General features: G+C 36.4%; 1 protein-coding gene across 4 annotated transcripts in view; it reads right to left on the reverse strand.

Annotated features, from left to right (window-relative positions):
* The window catches only part of RPS6KA6 (ribosomal protein S6 kinase A6), a 232,026-nt gene that overhangs the window by 153,664 nt on the left and 61,791 nt on the right, over nt 1-16,571 (reverse strand). For all 4 annotated transcript variants that reach the window (XR_004966969.1, XM_036305340.1, XM_036305338.1 and 1 more), the window contains exons 5-6: nt 16,241-16,321; nt 12,820-12,899 (exon numbers count right to left, since the gene is read on the reverse strand). Coding sequence is in view for 3 of the 4 variants with exons in the window: in XM_036305340.1 (XP_036161233.1) it covers nt 12,820-12,899; nt 16,241-16,321 (161 nt within the window). In the remaining variant the exon portion in view is untranslated. The remainder of the gene's footprint in view (nt 1-12,819; nt 12,900-16,240; nt 16,322-16,571) is intronic.

The following is a 16,571-nucleotide window of genomic DNA, read 5'->3' on the forward strand; positions in this document are numbered from 1 at the left end:
TTGACAAAGGAGGCCAGAAAATACAGTGGGGTAAAGAAAGTCTATTCAATAAATGATGTTGGAAAAATTGGACGGATACATTTAAAAAAAGAAACTAAATTAGCTTCGTATACCACACAGAAGTATAAACTCAAAATGGATTGAAGACTTAACTGTAAGATTCAAAACCATAAAAATTCTAGAAAAATACAGGCAGTAAAAAATCAAACATAACTCATAGCATTATTTTTGCCACTATATCTCCCCATGCAAGGGAAAGAAAGAAAAATAATGGTACTACATCAAACTAAAAAGCTTCTGCATAACAAAAGAACCCACCAATAAAATGAAAAGGAAATCCACTGAATGGAAAAATATATGTGCCAATGATACATCTGATAACAGGTTAATTTCCAAAAAATATCATGAACTTATACAAGCCAACATCAGGAAGACAAAGAATCCAATTAAAAATGGTCAAAGGACCTAAACATAGACTTCTCCAAAGAGGACATAGAGATAGTCAATAGATATCTGAAAAGTTGCTCGACATCACTAATCATCATAGAGATGCAAACTAAAACCACAATGAGATATCACCTTACACCTATCAGAATGCCTATCATCAATATAACAACAAAAAAACAAATTTTGGTAAGGATGATTAAAGGGAACCCTTGTGCACACTTGGTGAGAATACAGATTGGTGCAGCCACTGTAGAAAACAGTATGGGGTTAAAAATGGAACTGATTTATGACCCACAATTACACTTCTTGGAATATATCCATAGAAACATAAAACACTAACTCGAAAGAATATCTGTGCCCATATCTCCATTGCAGCAAAATTTATAATAGATAAGATCTGGAAACAGCCCAAGTGCCCACCAGTAGATGAGTGGATAAAAGAAAATGGTACATTTTCACAATGGAATACCATCTGGTCATAAAAAAGAAAGAAATCTTATCTTTTGTAATAGTATGCATGGACCTAAAGGGTATTATGCTAAGTGAAATAAGCCAGTCAGAGAAAGACAAGCACCATATGATTTCACTCATATGTGGAATGGAATTAACAAAATAAACTGCTGAACAAAATAGATGCAGAGACATAGAAGCATGGAACAGACTGTCTAATCTCAGAGGGAAGGTGGTGGGTGGGAAGGTGAATGGGTGGTTGGGAAAAGATCAACCAAAGAACTTGTATGGATATGTGAAAAACCTATGGACACAGACAATAGGGTTGTGAAGGCCCAGGGCAGGAAGTGGGCTAGAAGGGGTCAATGGGGGGAAAAAGGGGATCATCTGTAATACTTTCAACAAAAAACAGATTAAAAAAAAGAAAGAAACAGATTCACAGATAGAGAACAGACTGAGAGATGTCAGAGATTAGGGATTTTGGGGAACTGTGTGAAAAAGATAAAGGGATCAAGGAAAAAAAACTTATAGACACAGACAACAGTATGGTGATAAGCAGAAAGAAAATATGTGGGGGAAGTTAAAAGAAAGTAAAGGGGGAATAAATGGTGATGGAAATAGACTTGATTTGGGGTGGTGCACACACAATATAAAATACAGATGATATATTATACAAGTGTACACTTGAAAATATAATTTTATTAACTAATGTCACCATGACTGAGGAGCAGCAGCCCCATGGAGCCCAACCCAGTCCAAGGAGCATCAGCGGCGCAAGGAACCCGCCCCTCTCTGAGGAGCAGCAGCAGCCGCACACAACCCATACCCATCTGAGGAGTAGCAGCAGCGTGAGCAGTTCACCAACGTCTGCAGAGCAGCCCGCCCTATTCGAGGAGCAGAAGCTGTGCAAGTGGCCCCACCTCATCCAAGGAGTGGCAGCCGCACGAGCAGCCCACCCCTGTCCAAGGAGCAGCAGCCTTGTGATCAGCCCACCCCTGTCCAGGGGCAGCAGCTGCATGAGCAGCCTCCCCTGACCAGCCAGAGGAGCCATCACTGCTGTGAACAGTGCCCACCAGAGGAGCTGCCACCAACTGAGGAGCAGAAACTGCCACAACCACCCAAGGAGCAGCCGTCACCCAAGGAGCCACTGCCACCCAAGGAGCAGCCACTGCATGACTCTACATCTAGATCCATCCATGAGAATAAAAATGGGTAGACAAAGAGACCCCCAAAGGAAAGAAAAGGAAGAATCACCAGAAAAGCATCTAAGTGACACACAGGCATGCAATATGTCAGAAAAAGACTTCAGATTAAGGGTCATACAGTTCTAAAATGGATCGATGAAAAATCAACAACTTATGTAACAATCAAGAAGAAATAAAGAGTGACATGGCTGCAATAAAAATCACCGTGGAAAGTTTCAACAATAGATAAGGAGAAGTGGAGGACCAAATTAGTGAATTAGAAGACAAGGAAGCAAAACACACACAAATTGAACTGCAATTAGAGAAAAAACATTAAAAGGCTGGATAAGAGCCTAAGGGAGCTTTGGGACAACATGAAACGAAGCAACATATGAATAATAGGGGTGAGAGAATGACAGGAAGAAGAACAAGGATTAGAAAACCTATTTGAAGAAATAATGTCAGAAAAATTCCCTGATTTGGAGGAAAAAAAGTCACACAAGCACAGAGAGTCCCAAACAAGATGAACCCGAAAAGAACCACACCAAGACACATCATAATTACGATGGCAAGTGTTAATGACAAAGAGAGAATTTAAAGGCTGCAAGAGAGACACGAAGTTACACACAAGAAATTTCCAATTATATTATCAAATAATTTCTCAACAGAAACACATCAGGACAGAAAAGAATGGAAGGAAATTTACAAAGTGATGCAAAGCAAGAGACTCAATTCAAGAATACTCTATCCAGCAAGGCTATCATTCAAAATTGAAGAAGAAATAAGGAGCTTTACAGACAAAAAAAGACTAAGGGTGTTTATCACTACCAAGCCAGCAATATCAGAAATGGTAAAGGGACTGGTGTATAAAGAAGAAATAAAAAGCTAAGAAAGAAAACAGGCACAAAAAATAAAAATGGCTACAAACAAGTAACTATCAATAATAACTTTAAACATAAACAGACTAAATGCTCCAATCAAAAGACATCAAGTGGCTGAATGGATAAGAAAAACATGACCCATATGTATGCTGTCTACAAGAGACCCACATCAGAACAAGGGACTCAAACAGACTGAAATTGAAGGAATGGAAAAATATCTTTCTGGCCAATGAAAATGAAAACACAAAAAAAGCTGGGGTAGCAATACTTATATCTGACAAAATAGAGCCATTGTAAAGGCCATAACACGAGATAAGGAAGGCCATTTCATAATGCTAAAGGGATCGATACAACAAGAGGATATAACCCTGATAAACATATATGCACCCAATGCAGGAACACCCAAATACATAAAATACAAACAAACAAACAAAAAACTCCTGGAAGATATCAAGGGAGAGATTGACAAGAATGCAATCATAGTAGGGCACTTTAATACATCACTGAAGTCACAGGATAAATCCTCAGGACAAAAAATCAGAAAAGAAACAGCAATCCTAAATGACTCACTAGATCAGATGGACTTAATTGACATCTTCCGAACATTTCACCCCAAAGCCACGGAATATATGTTCTTCTCAAGTGCACATGGGACATTTTCAAAGATAGACCACATATTTGGTCACAGGCAATGTCTCTCTAAATTCAAGAAGATTGAAATCATATCAACTGTATTCTCAGACCACAATGGTATAATATTAGAAATAAATTAAAATAAAAGCAATAAAAAAAATCAAACACTTGAAAGCTGAATAGCATGGTATTAAACAAAGATTGGGTCACCAAAGAGATCAAAGAAGAAATTAAAAACATTCTGGAAACAAATGACAATGAAAACACAAAAATCCCAAACCTATGGGACACAGTAAAACCAGCACTGACAGGGAAGTTTATAACTCTACAGGCCTACCTCAGAAAACAATAAAAAATGGTAGAAATCATTTAACTCTACAACTTAAATAATTAGAAAGACAGCAACAGGAAAAGCCCAGAGTGAGCAGAAGGAAGGAGATAATAAAGATCAGAGCAGAAATAAATGACATCGACACACACACACACACACACACACACACACACACACACACACAAAAGAACATTGCAAAAGATCAATTAAACCTAGGGCTGGTTCTTTTGAAACGCTAAACAAGATTGATGAACCTCGAGCCAGGCTCACCAAGAAGCAAAGAGAGAGGACCCAAATACACAAAATCAGAAATAAAAGAGGCGAAATAACAACAGACCCCACAGAAATACAAAGGATTGTTAAAAAATACTATGAACAGCCCTATTCGAACAAACTGGACAACCTGGAGGAAATGGACATATTCCTAGAAAAGTACAACCTTCCCAAACTCAATCAGGAAGAATCCAAAATCTCAATAGGCCAATAACTATGTAAGAAATTGAAGCAGTCATCACAAAGCTTCTAGCAAACAAAAGCCCAGGGCATGACGTCTTCACAGGGGAGTTTTACCAAACATTTAAGGAAAAACTAAAACCTATCCTCCTCAGACTAATACAAAAAATTCGAGAGGAAGGAAAACTTCCAAGCTCTTTCTATAAAGCCAGGATTACCCTAATACCAAAACCAGATAAAGACAACACAAAGAAAGGTAATTACAGGCCAATATCCCTCATGAACATAGATGCCAAAAAACTCAACAGAAATTCTAGCAAATCAGATCCAGCATTACATCAGAAAGATCATACACCATGACCATGGACGATTTATCTCGAGGATACTACAATGGTACAATATCCCCAAATCAATAAACGTGTTACATCACATAAACAAATTGTGAGATAAAAATCACATAGTCATATCAATTGATGCAGAAAAAGCATTTGACAAAATCCAACACCCTTTCTTCATAAAAGCTCTTAGCAAGGTTGGAATAGAAGAATCATTCCTCAATATAATAAAAGCCATTTATGACAAACCCACAGCCAACATCATACTCAATGGGAGAAAACTAAAAAGTTTTTCCTATGATTAGGAACAAGACAGGGATGCCCGCTCTCACCACTCCTGTTCAACATAGTACTGGAAGTACTAGCCATTGCGATCAGAAAGAAGAAGAAATAAAACAACAATGAGGTACCACCTCACATCTGTCAGAATGGCTATCATCAACAAATCAACAAATGACAAGTGCTGGAAAGGATGCATATAAAAAGGAACCCTCCTTCACTGCTGGTGGGAATGCAGACTGGTGCAGCCATTGTGGAAAACAGTATGGCGTTTCCTCAAAAATTTTAAAATGAAACTGCCATTTGATCCAGTAATCCCACTTCTAGGAATATATCCCAAGAAAACAGAAACACCAATCAGAAAGGATATATGCACCTCTACGTTCATAGCAGCACAATTTACAATAGCCGAGATTTGGAAACAGCCTAAATGCCCATCAACAGATGAGTGGATTAAAAAACTGTGGTACATCTACATAATGGAATACTACACTGCTATAAAAAAGAAGAAATTCTTACCATTTGCAGCAGCATGGATGGAACTGGAGAGCATTATGCTAAGTGAAATAAGTCAGGAAGAGAAAGAAAAACAACACATGATCTCACTCATTTATGGATAATAAAGAATATTATAACCAGATGAACAAAAAGATAGACACAGTGGGGCCTTGACTTACGAGTTTAATTTGTTCTGACACTGAGCTCATTAAGGAGCTCGTTAAGAAGCTCGTTAACTCAAATTATTCTATCAACTCAATGCAAAAAATCGGCCCAGAGACAGCTGGTATCTCAAAAAACTCATTAGTCGGGACACTTGTAAGTCAAAGCCCCACTGTACAGAGGCAGAGAAGCATGGAACAGACTATCAAATTACAGTGGGAAGACTGGGGAGTGTTGGGGAGGGGAGGTAAGTGTTCAACAAAAGGACTTGTATGCATGCATATAAGCATAACCAATGGACACAAGACACTGGGGGGGGGGTGAGGGCATGTACCGGGGGTAGGGGAGGCCGGGGGAAGGTCAATGGAGGAAAAGAAAAAGGAGACATATGTACTACTATCTGTAATACTTTAAACAATAAAATTAAATTAAATTAAAAAAATAAAAAATAAAGTAATAAAGTAAAATGAAATAGGCATCCAAATTGGAAGAGAAGAAGGGAAACTGTCCTTATTCACAGATGACATGGTACTGTACAAAGAAAACCCTGAAAACTCCATCACAAATTATTAGACTTAATAAATAAATTCAGCAATGTGGCAGGATACAAAATTAACACCAATAAATCTATGGAATTTCTATACACCAATAGTGAACTTACAAAAAGAGAGACTAAAAAACAATCCCATTTACCATCGCACCCAAAAAATTAAGATACTTAGGAATAAACTTAACTAAGGAGATAAAAGACTTGTACTCAGAAAACTATAGGACACTGAAAAGAGATAGAGGACGACATAAACAGATGGAAGAACATACAATGTTCATGCATTGGTAGAATCAACATAATTAAAATGTCCATACTAACCAAAGCTATCTATAGATTCAATGCACTCCCCCTTAAAATACTAATGGCGTATTTCACAGACCTAGAACGAACTCTCCAAAAATTCATCTGGAATAAAAAAAGACCCCGAATAACTGCAGCAATCCTGAGAAAGAAGAAAAAAGTAGGCGGGATCACAATACCAGATATCAAGCTGTATTACAAAGCCACTGTTCTCAAAACTGCTTGGTACTGGCACAAGAACAGACATATAGATCAATGGAATAGAATATAGAACCCACAAATAGACCCAAAACACTATGCTCAATTAATATTCGACAAAGGAGGCAAGAGCATAGAATGGAGTCAAGACAGTCTCTTCAGCCCTAGCTGGTTTGGCTCAGCAGATAGTGCTCCGGCTTCCGGACTGAAGGGTCCCAGGTTCAATTCCAGTCAAGGGTATGTACCTGCGTTGTGGGCACATCCCCAGTAGGGGGCGTGCAAGAGGCAGCTGAATCAATTTTCTCTCATCGATGTTCCTAACTCTCTATCCCCCTCCCTCTCCCTTCCTCTCTGTAAAAAAATCAATAAAATATATTTTAAAAAAAGACAGTCTCTTCAATAAATGGGGTTTGGAAAATTGGACGTTTACATACAAAAGGAAACTAGGCCACCAACTTACACCATTCACAAAAATAAACCCAAAATGGATAAAGGACTTAAACATAAAATGGGAAACCATAAAAATACTAGAGGAATCCACAGACAGCAAAATCTCAGACATATGCCAAAGCATTTTCTTCACCAATAAAACTCCTAGGACAATGGAAACTAAACAGAAAATAAACAAAAAGGACTATATCAAAATAAATTTTTTGCACAGCAAAATAAACCATCAACAAAACAACAAGAAAGCCTACTGCATAGGAGAACATATTTGACAATGTTATCACCGATAAGGGTCTAATCTCCAACATTTACAAGGAATTCATACAACTTAACAAAAGGAATATAAACAACCCAATCAAAAAATGGACAACGGACCTAAGTAGATACTTTTTGAAAGAAGACATAAGGAAGGCCAGAGACATATTAAAACATGATCAAAGTCACTAATCATCTGAGAGATGCAAATCAAAACGACAATGCAGTATCATCTCACACCAGTCAGAATGGCTATCATCAACAAATCAACAAAGGACAAGTGCTGGAGAGGATGTGGAGAAAAAGGAACCCTCGTGCACTACTGGTGGGAATGCAGACTGGTGCAGCCACTGTGGAGAACAGAATGGAGTTTCCTAAAAATACTAAAAATGGAACTCCCATTTGAGCCAGTGATCTCACTTCTAGGAATAGATCCCAAGAAACCAGAAACACCATTCAGAAAGAATACATGCACCACTGTGTTCATATCGGCACCATTTACAATAGCTAAGATTTGGAAACAGCCTAAGTGCCCATCAGCAGATGAGTGCATTAAAAAACTGTGGTACATCTACACAATGGAATACTACACTGCATTAAAAAATAAGGAATTCTTACCATTTGCAGTAGCAAGGATGGAACTAGAGAACATTATGCTAAGCAAAATAAGCCAATCAGATAAAGAGAAATATCACATGATCTCACTCATTTATGGAATATAATGAAAAACATAAACTGATGAACAAAAACAGATCCAGAGACAGAGAAGCATCAATCAGATGGTCAAACCTCAGAGGGAAGGTAGGGGAGGGTTGGGGTAAGGGAAAGAGATCAACCAAAGGAATTGTATGCATGCATGTAAGCCTAACCAATGGACACAGACAACAGGGGGTGAGGGCATGAGTGGGGGAATGGAGGGGCAATGGGGTGATAAGGACACATATGTAATACCTTAAAAAACAAAAAAAAATGAAAAAAGTATAATTGGCATAAAGATAGTCAAATAGATCAGTGGAATAGAATAATACCTTCTATTATTATGTCTAGATATATACCTTCATTTTTTTGGGTCAATTGATTTGCAAGAAAAATTCAAGGTAATTTTGTGAAGAAAACAGTGTTCTCCAATGATGATGCTAGAACAAGGGACATTTCAATACAGGGTGTGGCAAAAGTAGATTTACAGTTATGAGTACGCAAAATACAGAGTTAATCCTTGTATTATTATTTAATAACTAGAGGCCTGGTGCACAAAAATATGTGCACTCAGGGGTGGGGGGTCCCTCAGCCCAGCTTGTGTCCTCTTGCAGTCTCGGACCCCTCAGGGGATGACCACCTGCTGGCTTAGCCCTGCTCCCCGGGGGATTGGGCCTAAGCTGGCAGTCAGACATCCCTCTGGAAGCCCAGGAGCCCTCGGGGGATGTCCACTTGCTAGTGGGGAGCAGGCCTAAGCTGCAGTCGGACATCCTTAGTGCTGCTATGGAGGCAGGAGAGGCTCCCACCACCACCGCTGTATTGGCAGCCATCAGCCTGGCTTGTGGCTGAGCAGAGATCCCCCTGTGGGAGCGCACTGACCACCAGGGGGCAGCTCCTGCATTGAGCATCTGCCTCCTGGTGGCCAGTGTGTGTCATAGTGAGCAGTCACTCCCAGTCATTCTGCTGTTAGGGTCAATTTGCATATTACACTTTTATTATATAGGATAGAAGCCTGGTGCATGGGTGGGGGCTGGCTGGTTTGCCTTGAAGGGTGTTCTGGATCAGGGTGGGGGTCCCGCTGGGGTGCCTGTCCAGCCTGGATGAGGGGCTGAGGGCCGTTTTTAGGCTGGCCACACCCCCTTCAGGGTGGGGGGTCCTGCTGGGGTGCCTGGCCAGTCTGGGTGAGGGGCTGATGGCTGTTTGCAAGCTGGCCACGTCCCCTAGCCACCCAAGCTCCCAGTGGAGGCTGGCTGGAGCAGGTATCTGGGATTTATTTATCTTCCATAATTGAAACTTTGTAGCCTTGCATGGAGTTCAGGGCCGGTCAGGGCAGGTGGGAAGCTTGGCTTCCTCCATCGCCTGGGCAACCACATCTCCTGCTTGCTCCAGCTCTGTGGCTTCTGGCCACAATCTTGGTTGGGTTAATTTGCATATAGTCACTCTGATTGGCTGGTGGGCATGGCTTGGGGGCATAACGGAGGTATGGTCAATTTGCATTTTTCTCTTTTACTAGTTAAGATTATTGTGTTATTTTCCATATGAACAACTATAAACCTACTTTTGCCCCACCCTATATCAATAAGACACTTGAACTACAACAAATATATCTATCACCACATACTAAAATGAACTCAAAATGGATTATAAATTTAAATATAAAACCTAAAACTAAAAAAGTTCTAGAAAACATAGGAGAAAAACATTTATGGCCTGAGATTACACAAATATCCCTTAAATAGGACACCAAAACATAATTTATTTAAAAACTCAAAATGCCTAAAGGACTTAAACGTAAGACGGGAAACCATAAAAATCCTAAAAGAATCCATAGGCTGCAAAATATCAGACATATGTTGTAGCAATATCTTTACCAATATAGCTCCAAGGTCAATGGAAACTAAGTAGAAAATAAACAAATGGGACTACATCAAAATAAAAGGCTTCTGCACAGCAAAAGAAACCATCAACAAAATAACAAGAAAACCCACTGTATGGGAGAATATATTTACCAATGTTATCTCCAATAAGGGTTTAATCTCCAAAATGTATAGGGAACTCATACATTTTAACAACAAGAAGTTAAACAACCCAATCAAAAAAAAAATGGGCAAAGGACCTAAATAGACACTTTTCAAAAGAGGACATATCGAAAACCAAAAGACATATGTAAACATTCTCAAAGTCACTAATCATCTGAGAGATACAAATCAAAACAACAATGAGGTACCATCTCACACCTGTCAGAATGGCTATCATCAACAAATCAACAAAGGACAAGTGCTGGAGAGAATGTGGAGAAAAAGGAACCCTCATGCACTGCTGGTGGGAATGCAGACTGGTACAGCCACTGTGGAGAACAGTATGGAGTTTCCTCAAAAAATGAAAGATGGATCTCTCCTTTGACCCAGTAATCCCACTTCTAGGAATATATTCCAAGAAACCAGAAACACCAATCAGAAAGGACGTATGCACCCCTATGTTCATAGCAGCACAATTTGCAATAGCTAAGAATTGGAAACAGCCTAAGTGCCCATCAGCAGATGAGTCGATTTAAAAACTGTGGGACATCTACATAATGGAATACTACACTGCTGTAAAAAGAAGGAACTCTTACCATTTGCAACAGCATAGATGGAACTGGAGAGCATTATGCTAAGCAAAATAAGCCAGTTGGAGAAAGATAAATATCATATGATCTCACTCATTTGTGGAATATAATGAGCAACATAAACTGATGAACAAAAATAGAGCCAGAGTCATAGAAGCACCGAAAAGACCGTCCAATCTAAGTGGGAAGGCAGGTGAGGGGGTGGGGTAAGAGATCAACTGAAGGACTTGTATGCATGCATATGAGCATAACCAATGGACACAGACAGTAGCAGGGGAGGGCATGTGCTGGGGAGTGGGAAAGGCTGGGAAGGGATAAATGGGTGAAAAAAGAGACTACATAATACTTTAAACAATAAAAATTTTAAATTTTAAAAAGTGTATAAAAAAACTTCATCATAATAAAGAACTGCTTTTAGAAAGGTACTGTTAGCAGAAGTGATTAATTTTGATGAAGTTTTATTTATATACTTTTTAAAATTTAAATTATTTAGTGTTTAAAGTATTACATAAGTCTCCTTTTTCACCCACTGACTTCTCCTCAGCCTCTCCCACCCCCAGCACATGCCCTCACCCCCTACTGTCTGTTTGTGTATGTTCTTTTGTTTAATGAGCTATAACACAATAAATATTTATTGAATAAAAAATATATTTGAAATAAAAAAGATACTGTTAAAGAGAATAAAAGGACAAACTATAGACCAGAAGAAAACATTTGGAAACAACCTATATGATAAAAGACTTACCATCCAAAATATATGAAGATTCTCAAAACTCAGTAAGAAACAACCCATTTTAAAAAAATGGGCCAAAGATTTGAACAGACATTTTATTAAAGAGAATATATAGATGTCAAATAAGTGCATGAAGAGATGACTGACATCATTAATCTTCAAGGTAATAAAATTCAAAACCACAATAAGGTACCAGTACACACTTATGAGATGTCCAAAATTAAAACAAGACTGGCCATACCAAGTGTTGACAAAGATGTAGAGCGACTGAAACTTTCATATTCTGCTGGTTGGAATGTAAAAATTATATAACCACTTTGGAAACGTTTAAGTGTCTTTAAAATAATTAAAAACATATACCTACTATATAACCCAATCATGGTCGGGGAGAAAGAGGAATGATAATCAGAGCATGAAGGACTTTTAGGACAATGAAACTATTCTGTATGAGACTACAATGGTAGACATGTGTCATTATACTTTTATCCAAACCCATAGAATGTACAACACCAACTATAAACCCTAATGTAAACTACAAAAGAAAAATAAAATATACAATCCAGTCATTATACTCTAGGTATTTAAGCATGAAAAATGAAAATATTTGTCCATACAATCATTTGTATGTGAATGTTTTAGCAGTTTTATTAGCAATATCCAAAAACTGCAAACACAAACATCCATCAAGTGAATGAATAAACAAATCGTGGTATATCCATAAAGTGGAATACTCAAAACAATAACATGAATAAAGTATAGGTACATGTAACAACATGGATGAATTTCAAAATAATTCTGCTGAGATAAGTCAGACAGAAAATAACTATAGAATTCCATTTATATAATGTCCTAAAACATGCAAACCAAACAGTAACAGAAAGCATTCAGTAGGGGTGGGACAGGATGGAAACTTTACAAAGGGGTACAAGAAAACTGTTGGGGTGATGGAAAAGCTAATTATTTTGATTGTGATGATGGTTTCAGGGGTATATACAAATGTCAAAATTTATGAAAGTGTGTGCTTTAATATATGCAGTTTATTGTATGTAATTTACACCTCCATAAAACTGTTTTAAACATAAATATATTAAACACTACTCCCAGAGGCACTTTGGTAGCTTCTGTAGCCAAAGACCTAGGTGTGGCCTTATATGCTTCATCCAGTTATTTAAATTGATCTTGTGCCTAAGAGAATAATAAGTAGCACATTGAGATAATCTAAATGACATAGGCAGATAGAAAATGCGATTAATTGGCATATTCACTAAATGCTATGCAATGAAACAAATATCATTTAATATTTCTATAGGAAAAAGAAACAAAAATTATTTTTCTTAGTTTTGTTTCAAGAAAACATGTAAAGATTTACAAACAGATACCTCTTTGGATAATCTTGTGAAGACATCTCCTCCTCTGAGAAAATCCAGTATTAAATACAGCTTCCCTTCAGTCTGAAAGGCTAATTTAAAAATAGAATATAGTAATATAGCAATATTAAAGGCTTAAAAATCTTAGTATACTTTTAAATTAATATGTAAGTTTAGAATTTTATCACTGAAAACTATATACCAATTAAGCATTTACTCACATGCTCCATTATTGAATCACATTATATCAAATTTAAACCTGGTGTTGAAATAACTATAAAACCCTTCCAAGAACATAATCAATCTTGCATGTGGCTTTACACAGAAACTTCTACTACCCTCATTTTCCCGATTTTTGAACATCATGTTATACTACAAGTGTCTGAACTCTGCATCCCCACCTATTGAAAATCTACTAATTCTTTCAAGCTCAACCAAAATGCCACCTCTATCCTCTATTAAGGATTTCCCCCTTTTCTCATTTCCTACAGCACCCTTATACTTCCCCATCACCTTTACTTGCTACTACTTTTGAGATTGCATGGTACTTTATTAATGTCTCTCTTATGGTAGTTACTCCATTTGAGTTGTGTAATTAATTTATTTCATTTAATGATGTCTGTATTCTTTATAGGTTATAAATTTCTTGAAAGCAGAAATTGCTTCACCTTTAGAGCTCACTACATCTAATACAGTGTTTTGTACACAACTGGTATTTACTGATTAAACTAATCTAATGACATCCAGGAGATTAAAGGAAATCTTTAGATACTACCATTTTCATTCCATTGGGGTAACAAGGAGTGAAAGAATAATTTCTTGAACATTATTTATAGATATAGTTGGGTATATATTTTAATATAGTATTTGTCAACATTACCTAAGAATAAAATAAATACCTGATACTTTTTTAAATTTCAAAAATTGAAAATGGACATAGTAGTCTATATTGGGGATTTAATGATGTATATACCTTTGAATTTCCCATGGAAGTTAAACTCAACAATATCATGCATACATTAAATTAGCAATGGAGCCATGATTCAATCTCAGAACTGTCTGATTTAAAATTCATGTTCTTTCTATAACATCTACTACTTCTCACTGCTATTCTTTTCCCCCTAAATATAAGAAAAAATAACTCAAATACACTAACAAAATTACATTACTATCTTAAATAGAACCAGGAAATAAGATAAATATGCTCATTGTGAACATGTACGGGAGCACAAACACTATAATGTTTTGAATAAATTATCACAGAATTTTATAGCCTAATATTACATGAGGTAAAGCCTAGTAGGATAAAGAAATATTGTCAGACAAATAAGCAGAAGACACTATCTTGTTTACTTAGACAAGTTAATCAACAAATATAAGAAATACAACTAGAAGCTATTGATTCTTACTTCAGATAAATACTTTTCATATAGCTGGATATATTAAATTAGTTTGAAGTATTTACTTCTTATTATATTATTATCTGAAAAGAAATCCTGTTTTATGTCACTAGATAATCAATGAATCAAACCTTTATTGAAGCTTAAATTGTGGTACAGAAATACATTTCAACTCATTGAATTCCAACACTACCATGAAGAGAGAAATTATGGCACCAAAACTGTCCCTCTATCACAACATACTAGGATTAATTTAAATTACTATAGTTTTCATTTTTCTAGGTTTTGTTTCATTCAAATTTGTGCAATATTTCAACAATATAAATTTCAAATCTATTAGAAAAAAGATTAGACCTCAAGCCAACACACGTCATCAAATATACTGGAATACTGTTCAAGAACAAAATCCACTTTGAGCTTTGGTCCTCAAAACAATGCCAAACATTAGGTACTGTGTGCTAATTACAGAATCAAACTGGTCTATTAATTGAAAGTTTCTTCAATGAAATTTTTTATCAAGAACATGATTAAAATAAAATTCAAAAGTGTTCCAACCACTTGATTTCAAACCAAGTAGATTTTATATTTAGAAACACTAGAAAAAAATGTTTTGTTTATAAATATGTAAGGAATGAAAATAACACTGCATCAAGCCACACAAAAAAAATTAAATATTTTTGAGGACAAAAATATAAAATTTAGTCAACTTTGTTGTTTTCTAGGCTGCTTAAATATCACAGTATTTGCAAATACAGCTAAAAATGCAACTCTTGAAAGCTGTATTTCTAGTAATTTCTCACTGACCATTTTAGAATTCTGCATGTTGTTCTATGGATAGCATTCTGCTTCACTGTGTGTGTCTGGTCATTCACTTGATCCTCAGATACCATGGTGAAAGAAACACCACCAATAAGAGGAACACAAAGTCAGAACATCCAGCACACGCATCATAAAGGCACAGAACTTCAAGTCACAAGATGACAAAGACATTGGTGCCGGTTGAACTAAAGTTTATGGTGTATTATTGATGGAATTTAGTGGAAATGGCTACTAAAATGGAAAATAAGGTGAGTGATCTGATTTGACTTACTGAATCCAGCACAATCTTTATCTGAAATCTCCTTGCTAATATAGTTAGTGATAATTTTTTTTTATATTACTACTTAGCAAGTTAGTAAAGACATGGTACTTATGAAAAGTTAATCTTATTTACTGAAGAGTACAGAATGGCATACAGTTCCCATATAGTTCTGCCAGTATATTCTAATATTAATCTATGTGTTTTTCTTGCTAATCAACACTTGAAATTTATTTGGTCACTATCTTCTAAAAGAGCCAATGCCAATTTTTAAAAAGCCAAACTCCCTTGACCTTAAAAGAAAATTAAGTCTAGGGTCCATTCCTTTTCCCCCTCTAGGGTATAAGATTGGTATAAACCCAGTGTAACAGTGTATTGCTTTATTGAGTTGGGGTTGGGAGGGGAGACAACATGGTGAGGAACAAAATCAATTAAAGGAATAGAAGCTCAGGAAGCAATAATGTTAAAATAGTAATACACAAAATGGTTAACTGAAATCACTTTGTTAAGAGGACTCAACTCATGGAAGACAAACTTTAATTGCTATTGCAAAAAAATCTGTAGGAAGTAGAAATTGGTTTCAACAACAATGGTAGAGAATACGTTCTAGAAATTGGAGGTAACTAGATGTAATAACCTGGCAGCAATTTAATAGAACAGCCCCAGTTGCTAGGCTGAGGCTAACACCTAGGGAAGATAAAAGCATTGTCTGTAGGGAATTTTGGATGAAAACTAGAGAAATATTACACTGTATATAAACCAAATTGAATTGTCACAAGTGTTGTAAAGTCTCATATAGTAAATTTTTGTCTACATGCACTTCAATTTCATAGGAAGAGCATCATAGAATACCAAAACACAGAAGAGAGCATTCATGTAAGATATCTAACTCCTTTGTATAATAATGCATACAACTTAAAATAATTATATCTAGGGCTTTCTACAGATTACATACCATAATGCAACTTGACAATAAATGGATGATTTACTTCCACCAGTATATCCCTCTCCATCTTTGTGCGAACTCTGTCTCGAACTAAAAATTACAGATAGTTAGAATATATTACTATTGTAAATAATTTCCATAGAAATTCCATCAAACAAAAATGTAAAAATATAAAACATAACTTTATAAGTTCCTAAATTTGCAGTCTATATATGTCTAAACAGTAATTACCATATACTCAGAAAGCAAATAAATTCAGTTTACATCTCAAGGTGGGTTAAAGTGACATAAACAGGTATTTGGTTAATACACATTTTTATGTATTAGTTATTAATTTTTC

Source organism: Myotis myotis, unplaced genomic scaffold, assembly GCF_014108235.1.
Source record: "Myotis myotis isolate mMyoMyo1 unplaced genomic scaffold, mMyoMyo1.p scaffold_m19_p_4, whole genome shotgun sequence".
Lineage (NCBI taxonomy): Eukaryota > Metazoa > Chordata > Mammalia > Chiroptera > Vespertilionidae > Myotis > Myotis myotis.